At 42.5% G+C, this 12,129-nt stretch overlaps 1 protein-coding gene across 1 annotated transcript in view; it reads right to left on the reverse strand.

The window, feature by feature from the left end:
- Window positions 1–2,397: 2,397 nt before the first annotated feature.
- TULP4 (TUB like protein 4) overlaps window positions 2,398–12,129 on the reverse strand; it is a 197,404-nt gene continuing 187,672 nt past the window's right edge. Inside the window, exon 15 of the mRNA XM_040350948.1 lies at window positions 2,398–3,435. Coding sequence (XP_040206882.1) covers window positions 3,319–3,435 — 117 coding nt within the window. The 3' untranslated portion in view covers window positions 2,398–3,318. The remainder of the gene's footprint in view (window positions 3,436–12,129) is intronic.

The raw sequence follows: 12,129 nt of genomic DNA on the forward strand, positions 1-12,129 counted from the left end.
ATATTCATTCTTGGCAGCCTCAGGTTTAGAGCAGCAAGTGCTTCAACAACCTCCTACTTTATGACAGCACATCCAACATAGAAACACATGCACCTTTACCTTTTTCAAAGCAATGCCTCAAACACTTCATAGATTGCATTGTTGCCTTGCCTGTTTTATATTCAGAATAACTGTTAAAGTATAACCAAAGATAAAACTTTTTTTTTTTTTTTAATAGAGTTTTGTTTTAGAATGCTTATCAGTTTGTATTGCTGTCTGTGCCTCTGTTATGGAGATGCACCCTCTCTATTTGTCCTGTTTACTATTCTCAGTGAAAATAACAAATTTCAAGAAAAAAAAAAATTGGGTTGTCCCCAAAAAAGGGGAAATCTTCCAATGGAGACACTACTTCTGATGACCTGGGGGCCCACAAAAAATGTGGCTATGGGACAGGAAAGTGAAGGGAAATCTCCACAATGGGACACATTAAAAAAAAAATCTGACAGGTTATAACCCTACCTTGCTCTATCCAAAATGAAAAAGTTTTGCCTATAGCTCTACTTTAATCCAAAAGATGGCTTTAAATAGAATTCTTATGGTTGCTTATGTTACCTTACATTTTTTATAAATAACTCACTAAACAATAGAAAAAGCGCTATCAAAGTCCTGTCATTAAAAGATGAGAAATCATAGTCAAGGTCATATGTGCCTAAATAAACATAATTTAAAAGAGCAAAAAACGAATCCTAATCAAATACTGATGTTTAGGAGCTAAAAAGTGCATTAGTGAACACATTACTAGGGAATTGCCAAAACTAGCTGTAGATAGCGAATCTGAACTATGAAAGAGACCCTAAAGTGATATTTTTTTATGCTCCAAATGTATGCTATGTAGATGGTTTACTGTATACATTATTTTGTGGTTCGGTGTAATCTAATATCTCAGGTTTTAAAGTGGTCGTAAACCCTTACAATGCACTTTTGGCTACAGGTAAGCCTATTATAAGGCTTATCTGTAGCTACCTCGGATATCTCCACGGTTTAGGAGATATCCCCTGTATTTGCATGTGCCGACATCATCGGCACATGCGCACTAAAGCAATGGCACGTTCGTGCCATTGCTTCAGTTAGTGAGCCATGGTTGGCGTCATAGCGGCTCTGGCCAATCACAGTGCCAGAGCCCGCGATACCTGAAAGTAACTCCGGGAGCAATGTCGCCGGGCGGAGCGGTGTACAAGGACCACTGCGGGGGCTTCGATCTAAGGCTATGCATACTAGCTCATTATGCCTTTGCCTTGCAGGTTTTGTATTAAAAAAAATTATTGTGGGTTTACAACCACCTTATGTGGTTGTTTTTGACCAATAACCATTTTAGCATAGTTACTTACATACACATACTTGGTACATGAGTACAACTTTATCTTCCACATAGATATACTGCTTATGTGCCTAAGGCTGCATCCTTCCAACATACATACTGGGTACATTGCCTAGAGAAGAATTATCCAAATAGATATACTGGATAGATGCCACGCTGATCGGGAGACTGAATAATAGTTATGTTCACCACCTAGGATTGAACTTCAGATTCCTACTTAAATGGGTTATACACTCCCAAACATTGCATAATATGGATCTGCTTTGTCCGTGTGTAGATTTAAAATATTGTATATATATGTTTTTTTTGGAATATTGAGAAATAAACAGTACTAGGAAAGCAAGTTGTGCTACTTGGCTCACCACAGCATCTCCTTCTACTGTACCTTTTCACCTTGCAGCTATGAGGAGTTATTTTGTATTCTTTGTACCACGCAATCATGTATCTTGTTTCATTGACTATTAGTACAGTGGGGAAAATAATTATTTTATCCCCTGCAGATTTTGTAAGTTTGCCCAAAAGATAAATGCAGTGTGTGTGTTGGTATTAATGGATTTGTTTATTCATGGATAGGTAAATGTATTTTATTTCTATTGTTTTGCTGTTCTTTTCTATATATTTGAATGTGTAAGTACCCAATATAGATATACTTTCCTAATTGTCATATGAAATGGTATTTCCAATTTGCCATGGATAAATACCAAAAACAAAAAAAAATATTATGGGACAATTTTTGTCCATATTTTATTGTTACATTGTGTTCTGGAGTATTTTTCTTGATATCTTTAAGAATGCCGACCTACTCGGCCCCCATCTGCCTGCTTTGAGCCCTGCCCTATCGAACATAGCAATACTTTCTGCGGCAGATATTGTGCAGAGCTTTTACATCCTTATAATACATTTCAGATGTCCATAGTGATAGGGGGAAAACAACCTGAAGTACGACCGGGGGGTTTATGGTTTGTGTGAAAAATTGTCTTCTCAAAGCAAATCTATCCCCACATCTAAGTAACCAGCATTTACTTTTTTGACCCAGCTCATGCACATGCTAAGTTCATTCCAAAACCATTTACGCACAATGTTGGAACCTGTGAACCAAGACGCCTAATATACGTTAATCTCAACATCCACTTGAAGTTAGAAACAATGTTACGTTCCTCATATGCAACAATTCCAAGGTTGTGTTTCTTTGCTGGTCAGCAGGACTTACAAAGAGGTAGACAATTTAACTTGTGTGATTTTGGACTGCATTGGAACCTCAGCTGGAAGTCGAGATTTATGTGCACAGATCTGCTTCTAGAATGAAATACATATGGTAAAGACATCTCAGGATGTCTCCACATACCTATGATTGTTATCTAGTTAAAAATGCATCTTGTCAAAAAGTTTAAAAATGAGCACATTTTCACATACCGAAATACTAGCATTTATACAAATAAATGTTAACAGACTCACAGGTTATAGAAACACCCTAAAACTCACCTGTAAGGATATTTATACAACCTTCAGTACCCATTAATTGTTTTATGCATTCAAGTATTAAAAATATTGTTTAGTTGCATTTAATTTTGTGATTTTTTCCAAACAAAAAAAAAAGATCAATGAACAACATAGTTTACGGCTTTCAAAAATAATATTATTATAAATAAGGCAGTTTTTCCACGTAATATTCTAACATCTATTGCACCAAACACAACAGAACATAACCATCAATACAAGTCAAAAGCCACGTTCCCACCGTAGCATGAAATGACTCCCGCTCAACCATCCTCAGCTATATTGCATGTAAAAAAACGAACAAAAAAAAAATAAAAATACACACAGAGTGCCTTCACATAGGCAGTCATGTCTTGTTTCCAGTTGAAATGCTTCACCGCTTGTTCTGTTTATGTTACTAAAACATTGGTTTATCCCCTGTTCAAGGAACAGATGATGTGTCCACGTAGTAGCCCATACTCGACTCATTTGAGACGCTGAGTCACATTAGCCAAAGCAACTGCAAAGGCTTGGACGGCTGAAAAGGGATACTGAAAGTCCAAAATGTAGGCATTGCCATCGATCCGTCCAAACTGCATAACCTGCCAAAAAATAAAAATAAAAAATGTAAAGAAGAGTTCAAAACGTTAGTTCATAAGATTTTAAGTCTATCTAAAACCAAAAATGGACAGATACAAATGTTTCTAAAGGCTCAAGACTTTTTACCTTAATGCATTCTATGTATTAGGCTTAAAAAACTTCTGTGCAACAGGATCCCCCCTTTATACTTACCTGAGCCTGATCCCAATTCGGCGATGTGTCAGAGAACAGTGGCTCCCTCCTCACATGGCAGACTGTCAATCAAATCCTATGAGAAGGGCCAAGCTGTGTCTATAGATAAAACCAATGCAGCTCTGGATCGAGCCTGCACAAGTGCGCCCATAGAAAGCTGCTTTCTGTGGTGGCACTCATTGAAGAGGAGAAGCCAGGAGCGCTGGACACCTAAAAAGGAGGATCGGGGCTGCTCTGTGCAAAACCATTGCACAGAGCAGTTAAGTATAACGTGTTTATTATTTTAAAAGCATAAAACATGAAGGTTTACAATTACTTTAAGGGAGAATGTGAAGCATTGTGAGAGAATAGTAATATGAGCAATATAAATGGAAGAGAGGATGACTGCTAACTCTCACAGCACCGGAAGATAGCCTCTCACAGCCACCAGCTCTCTGCTCAGGAAGCCCTGGGAACCCGAGCAATCGGTGGTGTTTGATCCCTTATAACTGATGCTGCATCCACCTGTACTACTCATAATTTTTCCCTTTTAAAAACTCTGGAAGTACAGAAAAATACATGTTGAGCTGCCAAAAATGCAGCTCAGTCCCGTAGTGGGCTGATCACACATTTTTGTGCACTGAGTGGTGTCAGCCCTGCACGGTTTTCTTTTGCTAACCAACGCAAACCCACCCATCCTATTGTACACAGCAAAAAGATTTATGGTTCTGTGGTCCCAAGATAACAATTAAGAGGGCTATTTATCTGAGATAACACAGAAGAATGTACTTTACAGACCAAAAGGTAGCAAATAAAAGCAGTTAGGGTTTACATACTTTAACTATCAGTTCTTTCAATCTGGACAAAGATCCAATAGACCTGGAAAGGATCTATTTGAACACAACATAATAGGCCTATGTAAACAACAGTTTACATACAAAACAGCAAGGGCAACTACTAATAGAGCTCAGGATTCTAAATATGCCATTATTGAAAGACAAAAAATAAGGGAATGAAAGTGGAAAAACCCCACAATACTCCTACTACTGATTGTAAACGTTTTTTTTTTTATAATGCTTGGCAATATTTGACAGTTCGGTGCCACCTCCGAGATTTGGCCCCTACTTTCTGACTTTCAAAAGACTACTGATACAATCTGTACAGCGACTGCCCAGGCCCTGCAGCTTGCCCCTGGCTCTAGCGCCCTGTTGGCGGCAGAAATGCCTTGGCGCTGAGACACCTGAGGAAACGATCACTGAGTTTTTAAACAAAGGAATGGCTGGTCCTTCTCTTCACAGGTAGTAGAGAGCTCTTCCCTCCCTAAATCTTTTGGATATATTTGTCCAAATCATCACCAAACAAACTTTCCCCATGAAAGGGGATCCCTGGCAATAACTTTTTACAAGTTCAGCTGACCAGTTCTTAAGCCATGGAAGTCTGTGCATGTGTACAGACAGGAGAGCCATACAAGAGACTTTCTGTATTGAGTCCTTTAAAGCAGGTGTGCCCAACCTTTTGAAGAGCAAGGGCCACTTAAGCGACTTTGTAACCAGTCGCGGGCCATGAGCGGAGTGGGTGGATGACCGGTCCGTGTCCACTCTGCATTTGCAAAGCAGACACAGCCCACTCTACTCTATGGGCCATCTGATTCAATCAGATGAAAGGGGACGGATCCACTTCTGTTTTTTTAGCAGATCAGATTGGAGGTAGGCAAGTGTAAATGGACACAACTCTGTTTATCTCTGCCGCTACATAGAAGTGAATGGAGGGAGGGTCCAATTGTGTTGAACCGACCATGTGAAAGGGGCCTAAGGCTGCTTTTTTCACTGATGGTCTGCAGTCTACTCACACCATGGGTGCAGCGCAGTGCACCTGTGGCTTTCCTGGAAGTTAGCTGCACTTTGCCATATAATTCTATTATATCCTGCAGGTGTGGTGCAGTTTCTGAAAGTGCACCAAACCCGCAGGTATTAACAGATGTCTATGGCTCAGTACAGGTAACCCACAGGTGCACTTCGCTACACCTATGGATCATCTTGAAAGCAGCAGTAACCACTGCAGAACAGATATGCCTATATATTTATATATATATATATATATATATATATATATATATATATATATATATATATATACACACACACACACACACACATACACACACACTCTGACTTTAGTAATAAACTTATCTTTAATAACAGTCTTCTATTCAGGTATTGCTGGCTGTTGCTGTCCCAGTCAAAGTGCATTTGTGGTATCACTGCGCCTATGACAGGAGCCGGCGCTTTACAGGAAGCATTAGCTTATGCAGCGCTGCTCCGCAGCCGCTTGCTTCCTCTACCACTGGCTTCATTAACAACACTGATGCTCTGGGATGGAGGGTCGGCAACCTGCGATCTGGGCTTGCCAACCCACCATCCCAGAGCAGGAGGTCGTGGGCCACATCAGATGGCTCAGTGGGCCACTGGTTGGGCACCCCTGCTTTAAGGCATCTACAGCAAAACACAGTGCTCAGGGAATATCTGCTCTGCTTTCAGCAGGATCCTCCTCTTGGTTAGGCCTGTCAGGCCGTCTGACCTGAATTTTTAACCACTACCCACCTGCAATATAACAGAATGACGTGTGCAAAGTGGTTACGTTATCCTGACTGGACGTCATATAACATCCAGCAGGATAAGCTGTGCCCACGGGGGCATGCAGCACAGCGATCAGTGGTGTGGTGTGTCCTTCATGGGATATAAAAGGGAAAAACTCTTAGCGGAACAAAAATTTTGTTAGGATGTTCACAATCAGCATACACCACCTGTTCCAATAGTGGGTGCAAAGGAAAAGCCTGTGTGGCCTGAGGAGGCCTCAGGGACCCCAAAGAGGCCTAGGGGGGCTCAGAAACCTCTGCGGGAGGTAACAAAGGCAGAATGAACCATCTCTGTAAGAGTCTTGATCAAAAGCCTCTGCGACTGAGAGGCTGATACCAACTGAAGATCTTCTGGCCCAGATTGCTCAGAAGAAGACTCATCTTCCAGGCCCTTCAAACAGTCCTTGACATTTTGCTCTTCCCCATCATCAACCCATTCCTGCTCTTAGTTAGGAGGATCAGGGGAGGGGGATCTGTCACTCTTCTTGCCACCCTTCGAGATGGAGGTAATCACACCAGAAATCCTGTCCTCTAAACCAGCTAGGACAGATCCTCCCTGGTGATAAAGGCTTAAGCAGCAGCGTTAACAGTAGGCACCATACCAGACAGGTGCAATGGCTCAGATTGCCCAGAAGCCTCTGGTCTTTTAGAGGATAAAACACTAGGGTTTCGACTAAGCTCCTTAGGAGCTACTGACGACAAAGAAGTTGCCTTCCCTGTAGTGATAGTCCCGCTCCTCTTTTTTGAAGACATTGCAAGCCACAAAAAAAAAAAAGAGGAGTACCTGGGGTTAGTATATACATACCCCAGAAGGGAGACCCTTATGCAACAATCCTGCCAAACACCATAGCCTGCCAACCAACACCTGGTGACTCACATGACCGGGTAAGGAACTGCTGAAAGTCAATGGTTCAGAGCCTGCTCTGTCACACAGCTGGAAGTGCTGCACGTCAGCTATTCGCACATGACGCAAATCTTCATGCGCCAAGATCAAGCTATGGCGCATGCGCGACTCTGTGCACACACAGCGTATGTGGCGAACAGTCGTTGACCCTTTAGAAAGAGGTCAATTACAGCTCAATATCACAAAGTAGCTCCATGCAATGCTCAGGCTCCTTTAGCAGCGACCAAGCTCCGGTATCAAACCGTGGGATGCAGCAATAAAAGAGAGGAAGGACCGCAATAGTATAATTCCGTATTTAATAAAAAACACATTAAAAACAAAACGCCAAATGGCTCCTTACTATTGACGGTGCCTGCGACCCACGCACAGTTACGTACTTCCGGTCCAGCTGGTTTCTGGTGGTGGAACACACGCCAGTCTCTCCGGCCACAGGGGACTTCTCTCCACTATTGTAACGCTCTACAGCCTCAGTGCCAGGTCGCAGGCACCGTCAATAGTAAGGAGCCATTTGGCGTTTTGTTTTTAATGTGTTTTTATTAAATACGGAATTATACTATTGCGGTCCTTCCTCTCTTTTATTGCTGCATCCCACGGTTTGATAACGGAGCTTGGTTGCTGCTAAAGGAGCCTGAGCATTGCATGGAGCTACTTTGTGATATTGAGCTGCAATTGACCTCTTTCTAATCAAAAGGGTCAACAACTGTTGGTAAGGTGCTATCCTTATTCTGAGCACAGTTGGGTCATCCTATAGCTGGTGAAGGTGGACACTTTATTCAGTGGATTTGAGGCACACAGCACTTTATTATTCAAGGACTGTTTATAACCATTTCCCATTAGTGGGAATCACTGGACTATTGTATACTGCACTTGTATTATGGAGTTTGTCAGTGTGTAGAATTTTACTTCACGGGATTTCATCATTATCTATCACTTATTTTTGTATATCAACTTGTCTTGCACATATATTTAATTTGTTTAGCATTTACAATTACATTTTGTGTATCTAGCGCCCCCTACCCTCGTTTCACATATTATACATCTCAGGTTACACTGATTTTTTTTTGGGGAGCAGCTTATTATTAATTAATTTTAATTCTATTTATACACCCAGCTTGGCGCAAGATTTACCAATTTCCCTTAATCTAGGCTTACCTGTAGGTAAACATAGTCTGTAAGGGTTTACAACAACTTTGAGTATGTAAGTTTTATTTCAAATGAATCCGATTGGTCAACCCCTTGATTTATTTAAGAACCGTTTTGGGACTAAAGACCTGTAGCTCGAGAACTCAAATAAACATGCCCATCCACCTTGCAGACACTGGTAAAAAAAACGTAAGTACTTCCAGTATGGGAGGGGTTATAAAGAGGCGGACTTCCTGTCTAAGACTGTCTACCGGTATCCATTCACTTAGAGATGGCGTATAACCCAGTAGGTAATAAATAATAGCATAACTCTGTGATGTATGATAAAGAAAACACATTTCCCTACATACATTTTACATGTATATATGCTATCTTTCCCTTTCTACATTCTTTGGAAATTGCAGATTGTTAGAAATCTTTTTTCCTGTTTCAGCATTGGATGTGGAGTCTGGGCTTACACTGTGAAAGCGCTGATTGGAGGAAAGGCACACACCCCCATGCCACATAGGCAGAGGAACGAAGGAACACGAGAGCTGTACTGTGAATAGACAAGCTCTCTGCTAATCTACCTTTAAGTTCCCTCCCAGACACAAATTTTCAGCTACTATTTTCACGTGTGTCGGAGAACTTGTCAGAAGTGACTCTGCTGATAACAGTAAGTAAACACTACAGATATACAGTTATGCCTAAAAGTTTGCATACCCTGGCAGAAATTGTGAAATTTTGGCATTAATATTGAAAATATGACTGCCAAAAAACTGTCTTTTATTTAAGGATAGCGATCACATGAAGTAATTTATTATCACATTTTTGGATCCTTATTAAATCATAACAACAGAAATCACCCAAATGGCTCTGAAAAAAAGTTGACATACCCTGGAATGTTTGGCCTTGGTACAGACACAGAAGGTGGCGCACACACAGGTTAAAATGGCAATCAAAGGTTAATTTCCCACGTTTGTGGCTTTTAAATCACAATTAGTGTCTGTGTATAATTAATGAGTTTGTTAGCTCTCACATAGATGCACTAAGCATGCTAGACACTGAGCCATGAGGAGGTAGAAAAGAACAGTCAAAAGACCTGCATAACAATGTAATGAAACTTCACAAAGGTGGAAAAGGATATAAAAATATCAAAAGCCTTGAATATGCCAGTCAGTACTGTTCAATCTCTTTGGGGATCTCTTGCTATCAAGCCAAGGTCAGGTAGATCAAGAAATATTTTAACCACAACTGCCACAGGAACTCTTTAGGATACAAAGAAAAGTCCACAGGTAACCTTAGGAGAAATACAGGCTTATCTGGAAAAAGATGGTGTGGTTGTTTTTAAGGAGCACAATACAATGATACTTGAACAAAAAAGAGCTGAATGGTCAAGTTGCCAGAAAGAAGCCTTTACTGCGCAAGTTCCACAAAAAGGCCTGGTTACAATATGCCCAACACCGCCTTGACATGCCTCATGGGCCTTTTTGTGGCATTGGCACACTAAAGGCTTCCTTCTGGCAGCTCAACCATGCAGCTCTTTTTTTGTTCAAATATCGTTGAATTGTGCTTCTTAACCCCTTGCCGACCGCTGCACGACTATATACATATATTTACGCCGCCTTTAAGGCCCGGGGTTGCGGGCATGCGCGTGCCCGACACAAGCTCTGAGAGTCTGACCGCAGATCCCGCGGACTCAATGTCCGCCGGGAGTCCTGCAATCGCCTCACGGAGAGGAAGAACTGATAAATGCTAATGTAAACAAGCATTTCCCCGTTCTGCCTAGTGACAGGACACTGATCACAGCTCCCTGTGATCGGGAGCGGTGATTAGTGTTGTGTCACACGTAGCCCCGCCTCCACACAGTTAGAACACATCCCTAGGTCACACTTAACCCCTTCAGCGCCCCTACAGGTTAACCCCTTCACTGCCAGTCACATTTACACAGTAAACAGTGCATTTGTATAGCACGGATCACTGTATAAATGTGAATGGTCCCAAAATATTGCCAAAAGTGTCTGATGTATCTGACATAATGTTGGAATCACGATAAAAATCACTGATCGTCGCCATTACAAGTAAAAAAATAAAAATTATTAATAAAAATGCCATAAACTATCCCCTACTTTGTAGAAGCTATAACTTTTGCGCAAACCAATCAATAAATGCTTATTGCAATTTTTGCTACCAAAAATATGTAGAAGATTACGTATCGGCCTAAACTGAGGAAAACATTTTTTTTTTTTACATATTATTAACCACTTGCCGCCCGCCCATTGCAGATTGATGTCGGCAAAGTGGTTTCAGAATCGTGACTGGACGTTATATGACGTCCGCCAGGATTCGCCGTTATTACGCACCCCCTGGGGCGCGCACTGCACCGATCTGTACTGTCGCTTGTCCCCCAGACACAGCACATACCCGATCAGGGTAAACAGCCAATGAAATTGGTTGTTTACCCACGTGATCGATTGTGTCCAATCACAGCCGGTCACATGGCAAAACAAACCAGAGGTGTGCCTAAAGCGCGCCGCCAGGGGCACACAGCGCGCCGATCGGGGATGGCGCGTGTCCCTCGGACATAGCCCATCCTCAATCAGGGTAAACAGCCAATGAAATTGGTTGTTTACCCACGTGATCGGCTGTGTCCAATCACAGCCGGTCACAAGTATAAACAATGTGGCGGTTTCCAGGGATCTCTCCTTCTCTCACACACACACACCGATTGTGTGAGGAGAGAGAAGAGATCTGAGATCTGTGAGTGGAACACTTTTTTTATATTTTACAGTCTGCACAACACGACCCCCCCCCCAATAAAGAGAACCTGTCAACACTGCCACCACCAGTACCATCTGGATCTGTCACATCCCATCTGTCACAGCACATCAACGGTACCGTCATCAGTACCGCCATCAGTACCATCTGGATCTGACAGCCCATCTGTCACAGTCCATCTGTCACACAGGCCACCAACGGTACCGCCATCATTACTGCCATCGGTACCATCTGGATCTGACAGCCCATCTGTCACACAGGCCACCAATGGTACCGCCATCAGTACCATCTGGATCTGACAGCCCATCTGTCACACAGGCCGCCATCGGTACCGCTATCAGTACCGCCATCACTACCGCCGCACAGTCCCGCCATAAGTACCGTCACACAGGCCATCAGTAACCTGTCATTACTCTCACACAGGCCCGCCATTAGTGAGCTGTCAGCAGAACCACCAGTATCGCCATCATGTCTCAAAGAATGTACACACCTGAGGAGGCATATAACATCCTCACCATGTCGGATGATGAGAGCAGCGGGGAGCTCTCATTTTCCGATTCTGGTTCAGAATACCAGCCAGTGGAGGGTAGTGGATCGGAGTCTGAGTCAGCGGAGGAAACCGCCCCTCCTAAAAGAGTAAGGAGATCAGGACCTAGATCAGAAGACCTGCCTACCACCAGCAGCGCTAGCCCCCAGGAAGAGGAGCCCAATACCTGTACTGGAATTACTCATCCAGCCCAAAGAATCCGTGCCCAGTCCTACTTTCCTGATGCCCTGGCAAACCCTTTATGGCTGCCTGCCAACTCAGGATCCGCTACAATCCCCCCTTTCACCGCACAGCCAGGTGTGCAGCTCAACACGTCAAATTTTTCCAAATTGGACTATTTCTATTTGTTTTTACCCGAAGATTTGTTGCAGTACATGGTGGACCAAACAAATCTCATAGAGTAATTTATTGCTGCCAACCCCAATTCGTCTTACGCCTGTATGTTTACTTGGCGCCGTCTCACACTAGAGGAATTCAAAATGTTTTTGGGCCTTGATTTTAATATGGGGCTTTCAAAGAAAAACGAAACACATTCCTAC

This window comes from Rana temporaria, chromosome 4 (genome assembly GCF_905171775.1).
Source record: "Rana temporaria chromosome 4, aRanTem1.1, whole genome shotgun sequence".
NCBI lineage: Eukaryota > Metazoa > Chordata > Amphibia > Anura > Ranidae > Rana > Rana temporaria.